This window comes from Hibiscus syriacus, unplaced genomic scaffold, assembly GCF_006381635.1.
Source record: "Hibiscus syriacus cultivar Baekdansim isolate YM2019G1 unplaced genomic scaffold, ASM638163v2 tig00007043_pilon, whole genome shotgun sequence".
NCBI classification, from domain to species: domain Eukaryota; kingdom Viridiplantae; phylum Streptophyta; class Magnoliopsida; order Malvales; family Malvaceae; genus Hibiscus; species Hibiscus syriacus.
The window spans coordinates 182448-200662 of NW_024062124.1; the positions used below are offsets into that span (position 1 = coordinate 182448).

Consider the following 18215-nt stretch of genomic DNA (forward strand, 5'->3'; position numbering starts at 1 on the left):
TTTTAAGTTTAGATCTAGATATATTTAGATTGTTAATTTATATGTTTATTTTTTTAATAATTGATTTTAATTATATATATATATATATATATATATATATATGATTATGTTTTTTGTAATTTTGTCTATATATTATACTGACTAGTTTTAATTTTATTACTCACTTATTTTAATAGAAAGTTGCTAATATTATTAAAAATAGAAAATATTCAAAATTACAATGAAAATTTACATGTATAAACGTAAACATAAAATATAATTATGACATTTTTCTATTATTATTGAGACAAAAACTAGTCACCAAAATCACATAAGGACCAAAGAAGGAAAATGTTACAAAATCCTAACAAAAAAGTTCGAACAAAATTAAGATACAAACAAATCTGATTGCATTGACAAATGAACCACAAAAGAGAGTAAACTACTAAAATATCACCGAAAAATCGTAAATCAGAGTCGAGAGACATGAGAAAACTATTCACGAATGTAAAACATGTATCCAAATCAATCTGATTGTCCAAAGTAGGGAATGTCAGCATAATAACAAATAAGCGTCATCTTGATCAGTTGTGGTGATGTCAAATCTAACACTGAGGAAAAAGATAAACGAAAACAACGATCAAAAACTACCAAAAGACAGAGATAAACGTGTTACAAAGATAAAATTATTCTTAAAAAAATAAAAAATAAAACAAAGAAAAATATAACCGACGATCGACAACTAGAATCAACTGGTATCGCGACCAGCTAAACAAGATTAAAAAAAGTTAAATTCGATCTATAAAAAATTGACACAAATTGTAAAAAAAATAAAAATAAAAAGTACAGGGTGAAGGTAGAGAGCGAATAGCATTAATTACTCACTTATTATTAATAGGTGAATTAATAACTTGTTTATTATAATTAATCAATAAAAGAATAATTTAATATCAATAATTTTTTTAATAATTGTTAATATACTAATATTTAATAATAACATATTTAAGGATAAATTGTTGGAAAAATTCGATAATTTTGTAGATATGAATGAGAAATTGATCCAAACGTTGTAGAGGACAATGTGAAACCAATTATTGGTTCATAAATGTGCAGACGTGCACGATGTGTGTAACATGAATGTCCGAACCGATCTAACTTTTTATGGGCTTGCAAATATTTTAACCCAAATGTGATATATTTTCCTCAAATAGATCATATCTTTTCAAAATTTGTTTCGGAGTTAAAATGGTATATATTAAAACGTTCGTTTAATTAAAACGTCAATTTTGGAAATTTCTTGATTTTCATTGATGCTTCATTATGTCAGAAATTTTCAATTGTTCACAATGTGAAATTCCTATGAATACATTTTAAACCCACTAAGTTAAATACAATTCAAACAACTTAAAAGCTATTCAAAAAGTTTTTCTCTCCTCTAGTTTTTCCAGTGATAGACGAAGGCAAGGAATAGTTCGTGATCTCGACAATTGTGCTATTGTGCGATGATCATCTCGTTGTTGCATCTTGGGAGACAGACGACCAAAGATCTCGAGCACCAATGAGTTGTCGAAAATCTGTGTTAAGGAAACTGCGTAGTTGTAGGCCTCAACTCGTTTCATATCAGTTGTTCCGGTACACAAACTTTGCGACGAAATCCTACAATGGAATACTGGAATTAAATGTGCTTTGACGCAACTTGTGTGAATCACTATGAAAACACATTGTGAATCTATAAAATATTTTATTTTATATTTTCTTTTCATCTCGGATTGCTATACTTCTAACAATCTTAAGACATAATTTATCTTCTGCCTTTTTGGAAAAAATAAATCCGAGACGATACGGAAATCTTGAAAAATTGAGATAAACAAATAAATTCATTTTTGGGATTTATCCTACTGTTTTAACTGATTTGCTTAATTTTAAAGTGGACAAACCTAATTAATAGAATTTTTTGTTAAAGTAACGTTGGTTACTAAATTTGAAATGTTGTTATCTGTTTGATAATAAAAAATAAGCGAAATTGATTTGAATATGTGTTATGGTATTATTATCATATAACCTTTGATCAATTAATATGGAATATTAAATTCGATTATATAGTTTTTAACTAATCATCGTTTTTCAAACTCATAATGATATAAAAATTAAATTTTTTTGTTCAGTTTAATTCGATTTTATGGTTTTTAACTAATCATCGTTTTTCAAGCTCATAATGAATTCAATTTTGAATATTAATTTTTTTCTTTTTTTTTAATTCTATCTGATTTGGAACAAACGAGTTTCATAAGAAAAAAAAATTGAAATCAAACCGAATTGTGAACTTATATATGTAAACTATAAGGAAACCGAACGACCAAATGAAAAATTGGAATCAAAATGAATCATATAGTTTAACTTAAATCGATTTTTTTTATTTTTCTCGATTTCATTGTACAACCTCTAAAAATTATTTTGCCCTAATTAAAATAATTTAATAGATTTATCTATAAATATTTAAAAATGCTAGCCTTTTAACATAAATATCATCATTTTAGAGATTAATTTCTAAATTAACTTCCATTTTTATTAATTTTCGAAATAGAACTATTTTTCTGTCATGTACAAAAAATGCATCACTAACAAGGAACACCTTTACCCTACATGATATTTTTCTTTTCTTTCTTTTTCGGGCATTTGTAGGACCAAATTGAAAGAAATTTAAAATTACAGAGATCAAAATGGAATGTTTCAAAAACTGGGGCAAACTCTGCATTAAAATGTGCTCGGTTATTCAATAGAGGCAGTTTTTTTTTTTTTTTTGAATCCGAGTCATATTTTGAGATTCATGCACTTGAAGGAGATAAACACATGTAATACTTTGGTTTGATTGTAATTTTTGATTGAATTACACTGACCAAATTGAAACAAAGTCAAAATTATAGGCACAAAAATAATAAAATTATTTGTATCAAATCGTTATATATAGTGTTTGAATTGCATGTAACATGTAATTTTTTAAATGTAATGCTTGCAAACCGAGGTTTATATTGGCATTCGACATGCAACACATTTTGCTGATCTTCCACAACCATTTTACAAGCATTCCAACAAGATGATTTGAGAGAACTTCGTTTGAGAGCATTCAGAATGGTTTCTTCATTTCCGAGAACCCGGATATCATTTCCGGGCACCCGGATATCATTTCCGGGCACCCGGATATCCATTCCGAGGTTTCATTAACACCATATATACTAATTCAAGCAAGGCAGCCAAATCCTAATAGATGCTATGCAGCCATTGCCGATCAATGACCTTCGACCAGCCTTTTCAACCCTCGTTGCTTTATGTATCAACTACTAAACAAACCTGATTAGCTTATAGCTTAAATGAATACCTCTATTGATATGAGGGGAAAAAGGCTGAGTTTCTATCTAAAATCTTTGATCCTAAATGCTTTCATCCTTAAAACAATACGTCCTTAACTCCTTCCACCAACCAAAACTCAGTTCAACTTCCAATTTTAACCAGCAGAATTTAGTAGATTTAACCTACTGCCAGTAAAATGGAAGATAGGCCCCTGCATCAAATTTTGGGCAGAACTCAATTTATTCATTCCAAAACTAATGCGAAGGGCATACTCCCTCCCAATGCTATAAGATCTATTCCAAGCACACTCAATGATTAGCGAGAACAGCAATCTTGATCTTCCGGATCCCCAAGAAGTTTGCTTAACCAATCCAATTCCATCTTGAATAAACCCCCCAAAGAACCTGAATGAAGATCGGGGAAACTTTTGTGTTTGCAGTGTTGGGGCAGCTCCGGGGAGGGGAAGGGCCACTCTCATCTCATGTTAATACAAAATTTCAACCGAGCAATTCCTCTGCCAAACCAACCCCACACTGAACAACCCCAACCACAAAGCTCGGTTTGAGTCATGAGTGGACACTTGACTCCACCTTTGAACTCTCGTGCATCTCTCCACCTGTACAACACAAGGGCAAATACAGGGGAAAATGATTATGCCATCCTCAAGTGTCAACTACCACTACGATTAACGCTACCAATACGAGTGATCAACCCAAGTGGCCCATAGCTCCACTTCTATCATTAAAAATCCTTGGTAAATCTCCATATCCTACTAATCATATCAAATCAAGAATGATTACCTGTCATCCAGCTTCCCTAGATGGTATAAATAACAACAAAATACTCAAAATAGCAAGATAACGCAAATTTAAGTTATAAAAACAAACACAACTTGAACACTACCATAGATAAGAACGTACTGGAGCGGCAAGAAAAAAGAAAATATAAAGCAAGCCAAATTAAAACTGCACTCGGTAGCACAACTGAAAGGCATCTATTATGCCTAAAAACTACTTATTATGACTAGCAAGATAGATACTGCAAACTACAGGGTTTCAAGCAATCCAACCGGTCCCAAGGAGATTTGGCATCCAACGTGAGCCTCCCCTGTCACTGCTGGGTGTAAGAAACCATCACAATTACGAACGCAAACTGCAAAGCAAAGCTTACGCACAGAAGAGGTCGAGATCAAGTTGTCTTTCAAGTCATATAATCACTGTTGTTGGCCCTGTGCACCACCGTACCCAGCACCATAACCGCCTTGTCCTCCATGAGTACCATTTGCATGAGCACCCCCGTAACCAGAACCTTGGGATGAATCAGACCTCCATGATGCATTACCATACCCTGAACTTCCATTTACATCACCGTATCCACTTCCCATGTAACCACCGCCACTCCCTTGTAGATCTCCCCCACCCAAGCCAGCATAACTATTTGGAGTACCACCAGAACGACCTCCAGCTGCCCCATATCCAGCATTCCCATATGGTCCATCACTTCCTCCATATCCACCATATCCATAACTTTGATTCCCGTACCCAGCTGCTCCAGTGGGAGATTGGCCAGTAGCTGCAGAACCAGGGCCACCAGCACCCCAAGGAGTAGCATTTCCATAACCCATACCACTATAACCAGTTGGATTTTGAGCGCCCCATGAACTCCTAGGGGCACCAGGAGGCCCACTTACATAACCAGCATTGGGATTCCCATAAGCTGCACCTGCAGGGGCACCATAACCAGCACCTGCAGCACCATAATTGCCATAACTACCATAGCCAACACCACTACTAGCAGGACCATAACCGTAACCAGGTGCATATCCTGATGAGCCATAAGGTGGAAAGCCAGCTCCAGTACCCTGGGCGCGCATGTAACTATTGGAATCCATTCGACCATCATAAGAACTTGAATTCCCACCAGATGAACCAAAGCTCTGGTAACCTACAAAACCACCAGAACCTCCACTCGAAGTTCGATTAACCCCACCAGGATTGCCATCTTTAGGAAGGGCCCTCTTCACTTCAACTTGCTTGCCATCCAAATCATGAAAATTTTTGTGTAAAACCCTATCAACTGCATCTTCAGTGTCAAAGGAGATAAAACCAAATCCACGAGGCCGTTGAGTATTCTGGTCATACATGATTACTACATCGGTCACATGACCATAAGCCTCAAAGTATTGACGAAACCCATCTTCAGTTAAGGTCGGAGGCAACCCTCCAACAAAAATCTTCTTGGTCCTGACATTTCCATCACCTCCGGAATTTCTACCCTGATTAAAATTACCAGATCTGGCAGATGTTTGCTGCTCCTCTCTAGATAAAGCCCTCTTTGCCTCGACCTGGGAAACAGTTATCTTATAATTGGGAACTATCTTTGCACCAGGCAAGGCCAATAGCAATACAGATAAATACACAAACATGGATGAACTAAAAAAAATAAAAAGCCCTAAGCTAACCAAACAATGCCTCCACTCCACACTAAAATTGGCGCCAAGAGAATATATCATACACTAAGAAAACACAAGTACAAAAGTTCATAAGTAACAATAAATACAACATAATTGGGGGGGATCATGAACCCATATAACCCATACAATCACCAAACAGTAAAGGAATAGAAAACAACATTAACCCCAAATTTATTTTCCTACTCGAAGGTAACTATAACCCTAAACAAACATTAACACGCCAAAACATATATATAAAAAAAACCCCAGAAAGAATCTCACCGTTCTACCATCGATGGTGTGCTTCTCTTGAAGAACAGTATCGAGGACGGACGGATCTGAGAAAACAACGAATCCAAAACCTCGAGGTCTACCAGTAACCTTATCTCTCATAACAACAGTCTGCAAGATGTCTCCGTATTGACCAAAGTATTCGTTTAGCCTGTCCTCGTCTGTTTCCCATGATATCCCACCGATAAACAACTTCCCCTGATCTGAATCCATTCCCCCTCCTTTTCTCTTCTCTTTTAGTCTCTCGAAATCTAACGAATTCCTTTTATTCGTAATCCAATCGTATTTTAGGTTAGGGTATTTGGGTTTTTTAGGGATTTGGAGAAAAACGAAAGAGAAATTTAGGGGCCATTTTGAGAGAGAATGTTGCTGGGTGGGAAGCCAAGAATAAAGAAGGAAGGGAGATTGTGAGGGATCGGATTGTATGCCGAATGGACGGTGGGATTGTGATTCTTTCGGGATTTAACGGCTGTGATTTGATCATGAGACTGGACCGGTTTCATCTGGGCTAGGTTTTAGGTTTATTTAGAGTTCGGTGGTTATTAGGGCCGGACTGGGTTAATTAATTGGTTTAATTTATAAAATAAAGTTTAAAATTAAAAATTATTAAGAAAATAAAAGAATTCAAAAATTGATTAATTATTAAATTATTAAGAAAATAAAAAAACTTATATGACAATTTTAAAACAATAATATATCGTCAGCGCTAACATCCAAGAGTGTATATCCAGCAAGATCGTGAATTGAGTAGTATTGACTTGTGTTTAATTAAAAAAAATTATTTGATTCGACTCATTACTAGTTAAGCTTAATAAAATTTTACTTCAATCGTTCTTGTTATAAAACACTTGTTGCTCAATATGATTTGTTGTTCGTTAAATTCACTAGAATTTTTACATTATTTTTCTAACTATATGTAATGTAAAATCTAGTAAATTAATAAATTAGTATCAATTATTAATTAATAATTTAACCTCTTTCTTATTATTTATTAATAAATTAGTAATTATTAATTATAATTTTTAATGAAATAAAATTTTAAGATCTCGACTCAAACTCGAATTGAATCAACCTGAATCGAGCATTAACTAAATCAAATTCAAACAACTTACGAATTACTCAACTCATTAAACACCCTTACTCATATCTGAATCAGAGTAAGGGGTCGTACATTTTAATTCGAAAAATAATGTAACAAATACCTTTTTTTAAAGGGTAAATTGTACGTTTAGTACCTAAACTATCAGTTTTGTTCAGTCTTAGTATCTAAACTTTCAATTTTTTCAAAATCATACATAAAATTTAGTTTTTGTTTCATTTTAATACCATATTCAAAATTTAACGTTAAGTTTTGAGGGGAAAATTGAAAGTTCAAGTACTAAAACGGGTCAAATCCGATAATTTAGGTTCTAAATGCGTTACATTTTTAACGACGGATACTAAAATGAAATAAAAAAACTAAACGTTAAGTTTATGTCTAACATGAATGTTCAAATGTATGATCCGATTCAGGATGAAGAATCGACAGCATATCGATTTTTGAATAGGATGAATATAGTTATCGTAACAGTTTTTCTGATCTCTAAACGAATATCGATAAGATCAAATACTGCAAAGCTCCCACATCCATGTCCTGGACGCCATTGGTATGTTTGCATATGATCAAATACTGCAAAGCTCTGATATCTATTGATCGATCGAAACTGGATCGTGACAGAAATTTGATCAAATATTGCAGAGCTCTGATGTCTATTACCGATCGGAATTGGATCGGAACAGAATTCCGGTGTATGTAACAATCAATTCAGGCAGCAAATTTGTAATAAAAGATGCTCAATAATGGAAGTCTTATGTTCTAAACAGAGGCAACCAGAATATGCATACTTTATACACACTGCAACATTGAATAATTCTGGGAACTACAAGAACATTGTGTTATCAGTTCAAAGTTTTCGGGACCCGAGTTCGGGTAACTTAGAATTGCACCATATCTCGGATCCATTAGCAGTTTTAATGGAACATATCCGTATCTGACCCGACCTGACAGTATCCGGGTGAAAAAAACGTAAGACGTAAACAAGATGCAAGTGTCGGAAATGGAAACCTATCTCTTATACGTTGTTCAACTTGTATAATACTAACATACAATAAGTGAACAAAAATGAAACGATCTTAATGATTAGAGAATACCGAATACACATCGCGCAAGGAAGATAACCGTCATCTTCATTTGCTCCCACGAATTCTCATCTTTTAATGGCGAAACACATGACAAACCACCTCTGGGGAACACTCCAGTTCGATGAACTGCAAAAATATGAGAAGACTACCTCGAGTCAGCTTCGGAACATTTAACCTATCCTTCCAAAAGCTAGTGTAAACCAGCGATGTCTGGTAGCAAATATCAAAATCAAGGTTGAACAACGAAGCTCCCGTCGATGTTTCTAGCAAGACATATCCGATGTCTACATTATTATACACATGCAGGAATCCTCATCGTCGTCGTCATCAGAATCGCTCACATCACTGCAGGCGCAGATAGAACATTAGGAGGAGAGAGATACAATCACGAATCGTCAAAAAAAACACAATCAACTAATCGATATTGCAAGTTAAGATTGTAAATCACACGAGTCATCGTTTTCTACTGTAGTTTGACATTGTAGTGAGAATGCGTAAAACCTAGTTATATACACCGAACGATATAACCAAGAATTATGTAGGATTGTTCATACTTAATCGGTTTTTCCGGCATACAAGAAGTACTAATTCTTACAAAGATCCAAAATATGCCCAAATTTTTATCATAGAATCCAACTCAACTAATTCATAGTTAATACACCAAGAACTATTCAAATCATGTAATCAGAAACGATAGTCCATTGTACTTAAAGCAAAGCTCTTGATGTTTTAGATTGAAGAATCAAGAACAGAAAACTAATCCGTCAGCAGCTCGATCTGCATTCTCTAATCTATGGCTGGTAGTGTTACCGGTATACTAAGATAGTCGGATGACAACGCATTATAACGAGTTGATCACAAGCCAAGAGAAACAGAATTCGACATGTTATTTTTCAGATAATGTCCATAGCTAACGCAAACAAAACTTTCGAAGAAATGTGCAAAACAAATCCCAATGGTTGAAGAAAGTATCCGAAAGACATGCTGTGAAGACCCGATCGGCACCATAACATAAAGTTGCAAACCAAAACTTTACCAGTCTAACCAAATTGGGAAAGGAAACAACAAATGAAGATTCAACATAAACAGATAATCAGTCTAACAAATATCACCTAAGCAAACCCTCGAAAACGAATATCGGTTTAAGAGAATCCATCGCTACAATCATCGATCCAACTTAACATAAGAAAGGGAATAACAATGCCTTGCTATAAGGGTGAACCTATATGCAACATAAAGTTGTAAATTTTATACCGACAACATAACATGTATCAAATTTCTAGTGTGCAAACATACCTAAAATGATAAAGAAACTATGTTCAGAACATCAAATACATAATTGGCAATAAATTCAAACAAAAAGATCACTATTATCAAAAGTCCAAAATGAACCAATTACCTTGGTTCAAATTCCATGATTTCAACAAGTTTGTTCCCATTTCTATCATTCCATTGGACTTTTCGCCTCGTCTTATCCGATTTTATCAACATTTCTTCTCTTTTAGGTACCAATAAAGCATTTGATTCACCGTCATCTTCTCCATCAGTATGATCTACAGATTCAGCAGAATCTACGGCACTTAAGCTGTTGTTTTTATGTCCATTAACATCCTTCACATCATTGTGGATAGCATCCATTGACAATTCTACTAAAATTATAAAGCTCCTTAGGTCAACACTCAACTAGGTGAAAGAGAATTCAGTAACTCAGCTGAAAAAGGAGGGGGAAAAAGATATATGGGTTAGATCGTGATTTTCGAAAACAACCCAGCTACCCAGAAAGCAAAAGGAGATGAATGATCAAACCCTAACCCCAAAATTCAAAAATTTATTTTTATTCTGGGTTTTTCAATGGGTGGAAAGTGAAATCCTTCAATCTGATAAATCCCAAGAAGAAAGCCAACTCATTGTCTCTTACACCATAATGAAAACCATAAAACTCAAATCCAATCTCCAAGAGGGAAACTAGGGGAAAAAGACATGAAACTTGAGGAAGAATTTCAAAACAGGCCAAAAATTCTCAATCAGCGAAGAGTCTTATTTTCCTGGGAAAGTGATGGAAAAAGTAAGCAAGAAACAAGCTTTTGACCTGCAACGAAATACGAGACAATACTAACAAAAAAACACTGAGATGAAATGATAAATTTAATCCATAAAATATAGAAAAAATTAAAGAAAAAAAGGTGAAACCTTTGAAATCATCTCTAAAATAAAAAACCAATCAGGTAAGCATTTTCTATTGGGTGAGATGTATCGACGAAACTTGGAGCATAAAGGTGAGAATTAAACGTGTTTATACTGTCTTGATATGTACAAATATCATCTTTTAAGATAAGATAGAATATTGTACAATTTAATCTAAACTTTTAACAATTTAATCTATTTTTAGTTTTAAATTATGATTTTTTTATATGAAATGATTTTGATAACGAAAATAGTTTTTTTAAATTACCTAAAATACTAATTAAAATTATTTAGTATAAGAACTGAACTGAAATTCTAATAAATTGAATAATTAACCTTACAATTAAGATAACTCAAACTAAAATTAATTAGAAATAAAAAAAATACATAAAACGGGACTAAGATATATTTAGGTCCTCAGCATTTGTTAATTTTGTCAACAAAAATTAATTAAGTTTCAATTATAATTTTGTTTGATAAATTAAGTTTTATTTCTAATAAACACAAAAATAATATAGTAAATATTAAAAAATCATGAACAAATGAAAATATTATACATAAATAAATGTATACTTATAAAAGTACTTTTAGAATTTTAAGTTTAAAATATATTTGGTACTTTATTTAAAATCAGATATCAAATATAATTAACCAATTTGATTAATATAAATTTTAGAAAATATTATTATTAGTTTTTGTTAATATAAAGAGATTACAAGAATATAAATATAGGGATAAGCATGGGACCCGAATCTGACCTGATAGGGTCGGGTTTTTTTTAGATTTCGGGTTCCGGTCGGGTTGGGTCAGGTCGGGTTTTTTTAACTGTGATGTTTGGATCGGGTCTGATTTGGGTTTAGGGTGAAAAATACCCGACCCGAAAAAAAAAATATAATTTTACTTTATATATGTAACATCTCAGTACCGGGTTAGTGATTTAAGTGTAAGATATTTTTTTTATTCAATGACCAAACTAAATAAATTGAAAAGTGAAAGAATTAATTGAAAGATGTTGGTGTAGGATTGATTAATAAGTGAAGGAGAAATAAGAGGGTAAAAGGGTCATTGAGCAAATAAAGGAATAAAATAATAAATTGTGGGTATTATAATACCCATATGAATGAATTGAAGAGATAAGTTTTCAGAGACTTATCTTCTTCATCTTCTTCTCTCAACGTGAGCCACTCAAGCTTAAGGTAAGAATCTAAACATTGGTCGTTTCTTTGATTTTTAGCTTGGAAATTGAAGTTTGGATGTTATATAAGCTAAAGGAAAGCTTATATGACATTAAAACAACAAGATAAATGTTTTAGAGATAGATTTGAAAAATGGGTTTTTTAGATGAAATTTTGATATGGATGAGTTTATGAGGTTTGAATAAGATTTTTGACTTGTCAAGAGGTTAATTAAGGAATATAGAGTGTTAGAATTGATTAATAACAGGTTTGAAATTTGGGTATGATTCTTAGTTTTAAGAATTTGGATGAAATATTGGAAATAATAAAGTGTTGAAATGATAGAAGTTAGTTAAAATGGTTGTAGTTAAGTTTGGTAGTATGAAAGGAACTTTGTATGAGAAAATTTAGTGAAGGGTTGATGATTTTCGGCCTTGAACAGTAAAATTTACAGATTTTGCAGAGGGAACCGATACCCCCTGGGGGGAATCGATTCCCCCTAAAGGAAAAGTTAAAATTGGTTCATTAAATTTGTTTAAGCTGTTAGAGGTTAATTGCAAGGTTTAGGATTTTGATAATTGTCTCGAAAATTATGTTCATGTAGATATCGAGCCTAAACGAGTTCCGGAACAAGGGACAAGTAATCGATCGAGGGAAAGGCAAAGAGATTTAGGTGAGTGCATATGCATAGCATGAACATAGTGTTATAATCATTCTAGACTTGTGATAAGTCTAGATTCAATATTTTGATACATGATCACATTCCATATTATGATACATTACATGAATTTATATTATATGCATTATGTGACATGAATATGCAAGAAAAGTTATATGAGTGCAAATTTAATTTGTACTTATTTTTATATAATAAACATTAACTTGCGATGAGTCAGTGACGGAGTTATTACAGTAAGAAGGGACTCCTAAAATTGTTTTACATGAACTAGTAACCCCTGCCCACGCCTTAACTAAAGACCTCTTCTGCGATAGCTTAGAATGAATAAGCCGTGCCCACGCCTTAACTGAAGACCTTTTCTGCAATAGCTCAAAATGAATAAGCCGTGCCCATGCCTTATGCGGAAACCTCTTTTGGTCTTTTCGTATTTGAATGTATGATTCCATAAGTAGAAACATGTGAATGATATGATACTTATATGTGCATGAGTACCTGAATGTGAGTATATGTGTCATATGTTATTATAGTGACATGATTTACATGATTATATGAATATATGAAAATAGATATGTCTATGAGATACACTACGTGAAATGTAAAAGCCCATATTATGTAGATGAGAACTATAGGTATAGTTGGTATGCCAAGAGTAGAGTTTACGCGGTTCTTTCGGGACAAAATTCTACGTGGTCCTTCGGGACGTATATGTATTCTTTAGAGAAGGTATGATGTCTTTTGAGACATTTACTTGATCCTTGGTATATGTAATGATTCTTAGGAATTTCTATGTGGTCCTTAAGGACATATTATATAGCACTACGTGAATTCTACGTGGCACTTCGCATCTCTACGCGTCCTTCGGGACAAATTCTACGTGCACTTCGGTGCAATTTATATGAGCTGTGGTGACAGCATAGTGTACAACCTCACATACTCACATACCTCGGGTTCTCAGTATTGTATCATGGGCTATTGAATCTATTGAACTACGAAATTTATTATATGAATTTATGATGATTAAATTGAGAAGATTATTGGTAAGGTACATTGTTATGTAGCTTACATTGATTGCATAGATGTTTTCGTTACGTTTCATTTTATTATAACATCATGTTATATTTTCATTGTTATTGTATATGACTCACTAAGTCTATGACTTACTGTGTAAGCAATTACACGTAGGTACGAAGAACCAAGATTAGTAGAAATAGAAGTGGCAAAAACAACAACACTGCTAGAAATAAGATCAGAAGTAATTATAAAGTATGTATTTTGATTGTGTATAATATGTTGGTATGTAAGAAATGTAATGAGTTGTTAGTACTAACGCTCTGATCGACTTTTCTAATGTTTTGAACGTATTTATGTAAATGTAATGTATAGTAATGAACGATTAAATTTTTACGAGTTTTATGTACGTTTTACGAAAGTACTGTAGCAGGTTACTATAACAGTTACCGTTTGCGGTACTGTAGCAAATTATTGTTCATTCGTATTTTAATGTACACAAATACGTTTTTACCTAAAATTTTATAATAAACATAATTCAATAATTTATTATAGTATTTTCTTAAAATATGTTCAAATGTTTGTTATTTTGTAATGAAAAATGTTTTAAAAAGACAATGTGACATCTCGAACTCGTATTCGGATCGAGTACGGGTTGGGGTGTTATATTTAATGGCATCAGAGCTAAGGTTTAGTCGATTCTCGGTATAAACCGGAGTCTAGAGTATCATATAATGTATACATGCTAACAAATAGTGAAAACTTCTGATCGAATGGAATATTAGTGTTGTTTTGCTAATAGAATTATGGTTGTATTTTTATAGATATCCGGACAAGGTAGTTCTAAGAATGAACGGGAGATAGACCCGCTGAAAGCAGTAATTCACCTACCCTGGCCAGGCATAGTGAAGAACAGACACCTTCTAGTGCCTGTAGCTGATCAAGATGTGTTCTTTAGAACATTAGATGCAGTATTGCTTTCCAACCTCCTGCTCCATCAACTCCCAGAGTAAATGTAGCAAAGGAGTTGAGAGGATTAGGAGCTCCCGAATTTAAGGGAGAAGCAGAGGAAGGTCCAGTTGCAGCGGATCTTTGGCTGAATGATTTGAAAATCATGTTAGATGGTCTTCACTGTTCTGAAATAGAGAAGCTGGATGGAGTTGTGTCATTACTAAGGGGTCAAGCAAGGATATGGTGGACGAACGTCACCATGAGGATGTCAAGTGACCAGTTGATGTGGTCTCTGTTCTTGGAGGAATTTAAACACAAGTATATTGGAGATCAATTCATCAGACAAATAAAGCAGGAGTTCATGAATTTGAAGCAGATGAATCGCTCCGTATACGAATATGAATGTGAATTTAATAAGCTGAGTTGGTTTGCTTCAGAGCTTGTGACTACAGAAAAAGATTCTTGTGAATGGTTTGTGGAGGGCTTGCACCCTAGATTGAAAGAGATGCTGATAGTACTGAACTTGTCCTCATTCTAAGAGGTGATTAATCGTGCTAAAGCTCTTGAAAGAGCTTAAAATGAGAGATTTGGGGACTCAAAAGTTCAAACATCTAAGAGGATATGTGTTTTTTCAAGCACAACACTACCAAAAAGAGGAAGAGATTCAAGATTCCAACCTCAAGCTAGATCAGAAACAATTGCATCTTCTGCTAGAGGAGCAAGTCAGATGAGAGCTCTACAGACACAATCAGTGGGATCTGGTATTGGGAGATCCACTTCAGGTCAAGCAAGACAGTGTCAGCTTTGTGGGAAAAATCATTTTGGAACATATCGAATGGCTTCTGGAGTCTGTTTTCGATGCGGTGAAGCCGACATTTCATTCGGGATTGCCCATTAATGGTTGGTGAGTCTGCGCCATCTGAAAGAAATGTTTCTGCCTCACAAAGAGGACTAGGAAGAGGAAGGAATCAATCTGAATCCTCTACACAACCTGAAATTCGCTCCAGTGCACGAGTATACAATTTAAAGACAAGTGAAGACCGTGATGATCCCGATATTATAGCAGGTACTTTCCAGCTGTATGATAAATTAGTATTGGTGTTGATTGATCCGAGTTCCAATTATTCTTATATTACCAGTAATTAGTAAAGAATTGAGAATTCCATTAGAGGCTACGAGTAATGAGGTGATAGTAACTAACCCTTTAGGGTATAGTGCTCGGGTAAACAAGGTTTGTAAGGGGTGTCCTCTAAAGATTCAGGGAATTAAATTTCCTGCTAATATGATGGAACTACCTTTTGAGGAATTCGAAGTGATTCTAGAAATGGATTGGTTGTTTCGTTATTATGGAAATGTTGATTGTAGATTGAAAAATGTAAACCTGAAGAGTCCAGAAGGGATGGAAGTAAATGTGATTAGTGAAAGAATTAATCCTTTAACAAATGTAATATCGGTAATGGCAGCAAAGAAGTTGATGCTACAAGGATGTCAAGGTTTTCTTGCAAATGTAGTAGGTACAAGAGTTAAAGAGAAAGGGTTAGATGAGGTTCTGATAGTCGAAGAATTTCATGATGTGTTCCTTGCTGAGTTACCAGGATTACCTCCAGATAGAGAGGTAGAGTTTCAAATTGAAGTTATGCCGGGAATAGCTCCTATTGCAATGACACCTTATCGTATGGCTCCGAAAAATTGCAAGAATTAAAGAAGCAATTACAAGAGTTGCTAGAAAAGAGATTTATTAGACCGAGTGTCTCACCATGGGGAGCTCCGGTTTTGTTTGTCAAAAAGAAAGATGGTTTAATGCGTATTTGCATTGATTATAGGCAACTCAATAAAGTGACCATCAAGAATAAGTATCCCCTTCCCCAAATTGACGATTTATTTGATCAGTTAAAGGGAGCTTCAGTGTTCTCAAAAATTGATTTACGTTCTGATTATCATCAATTAAAGATTCAAGACAAGGATATTCCAAAGATGGCATTTAGAACGAGATATGGTCATTATGAGTTTATCGTGATGCCATTTGGAGTTACGAATACACCAGCTGCTTTCATGGACCTCATGAACATGATTTTTTAGCCCTATTTGGATCAGTTTTTTTGTCTTATTGATGACATATTGGTGTACTCGAAATCCCAAGAAGAGCATGGCACACATCTGAGGATCGTTTTGTAAATTCTAAGAGAAAAGAAGCTTTATGCCAAACTCTCCAAATGTGAATTCTGGTTGAAGGAAGTGACTTTCCTTGGACATGTGATTTCTGCAGAAGAAATTCGAGTATATCCCCAAAATTAAAGCTATTTTAGAATGGGAAGTTCCAAAGAATGTGTCAGAAGTCCGGAGTTTTCTGGGTATGCCAAACTCTCCAAATGTGAATTCTGGTTGAAGGAAGTGACTTTCCTTGGACATGTGATTTCTGCAGAAGAAATTCGAGTATATCCCCAAAATATTAAAGCTATTTTAGAATGGGAAGTTCCAAAGAATGTGTCAGAAGTCCGGAGTTTTCTGGGGTTAGCTGGTTATTACCGAAGATTCGTTAAAAACTTTTCAATAATAGCATTACCCCTAACCAAGTTATTGAGGAAAGAGGTAAAATTTGCTTGGACTCAAGAGTGTCAAGAAAGTTTTGAAAGACTAAAGAAGATTTTGACAGAAGCTCCTGTATTGCTTCAACCTGAATCCGGTAAGAATTTTATGGTATATAGTGACGCATCCCATAATGGGGTGGTATGTGTATTGATACAAGATGGCAAGGTGGTAGCATATGCATCGAGGCAATTAAAATCGCACGAAAAGAATTATCCAACGCACGATCTGGAGATGGCTGCAGTAGTGTTCGCTCTTAAAATTTGGCGTCACTACTTGTATGGTGAAAAATGTTATTTATATACAGATCACAAGAGTCTAAAGTACTTGATGACTCAGAAAGAGTTAAATTTAAGACAGAGAATATGGGTGGAATTTCTCAAGGATTATGATGTTGTGATTGATTTTCATCCGGGAAAAACAAATGTGGTAGCGGATGCCTTAAGCCGAAAGACGTTTGCAACCTTAAGAGCTATGGATGCTAGACTATCATTAAGTGAAGATGGTGTTATTTGTGCCGAATTGACTCTCAAGCCATCATGGTTAGATCGAATTAAAGAATTGCAAGATAGGGATGAAAAATGTTCAAAGAAGCTACAACAAATAAGGAATTGAGAGTGTACAGATTATGAGATGAAAGCTGATGGGAACCTATATTATCAAGGGAGGCTAATAATTCCAAATGATGATGAGTTAAAGAATGATCTATTAATGAAAGGTCATTGTAGTCCATTAACGATTCACCCTAGAGGAAACAAAATGTATATGGACCTCAAGAGTCGATATTGGTGGTCTGAAATGAAGAAAAACATTACATAATTTATATCTAAGTGTTTGACTTGTCAACAAGTCAAAGCCGAGCATCAAGTTCCATCAGTATTATTGCAACTGCTTTCTATTCCACAATGGAAGTGAGAAAATGTGACAATGGATTTTGTTTCGGGGTTACCCTTGACTCCGAACAAAATAGATTCAATTTGGGTAATTGTCGATCGTCTGACTAAGTCAGCGCATTTCCTTCCGGTTAGAACAGATTTCTCTATGGAAAAGTACGTAGAAATGTACATTAGAGAAATTATACGATTGCATGGTGTACCTATTTTTATAGTTTCTGACCGAGACCCTCGCTTTACCTCGAGATTTTGGAAAACCTTGCATGGAGCATTAGGCACACGACTGAACTTCAGCACATCATTTCATCCCCAGACTGATGAACAATCTGAGCGAACGATCCAAATCATAGAAGATATGTTGAGAGCTTGTGTAATTGAATTCAAGGGATCGTAGGAAAGATATTTGCCACTTGCCGAATTTGCTTACAACAATAGTTACCAGTCCAGTATCAAGATGGCACCCTATGAGGCTTTATATGGAAGAAGAT

At 34.4% G+C, this 18215-nt stretch overlaps 2 protein-coding genes across 2 annotated transcripts; one reads left to right on the top strand and one right to left on the bottom strand.

Annotated features, from left to right (window-relative positions):
* Window positions 1-4198: 4198 nt before the first annotated feature.
* LOC120201206 (heterogeneous nuclear ribonucleoprotein 1-like) lies at window positions 4199-6430 on the bottom strand. The gene is made up of 2 exons (XM_039201863.1): window positions 6062-6430; window positions 4199-5671 (listed from the first exon to the last, which is right to left on the bottom strand). The coding sequence occupies exons 1-2, from the start codon at window positions 6281-6283 to the stop codon at window positions 4541-4543; spliced, it is 1353 nt and encodes a 450-aa protein (XP_039057794.1). The 5' UTR covers window positions 6284-6430; the 3' UTR covers window positions 4199-4540.
* Window positions 6431-12994: 6564 nt separating this feature from the next.
* Window positions 12995-15146, top strand: LOC120201178. The gene is made up of 4 exons (XM_039201836.1): window positions 12995-13012; window positions 14122-14175; window positions 14256-14719; window positions 14885-15146. Exons 1-4 carry the CDS (start codon window positions 12995-12997, stop codon window positions 15144-15146), a joined length of 798 nt encoding a protein of 265 aa, XP_039057767.1.
* The last annotated feature ends 3069 nt before the right edge of the window (window positions 15147-18215 follow it).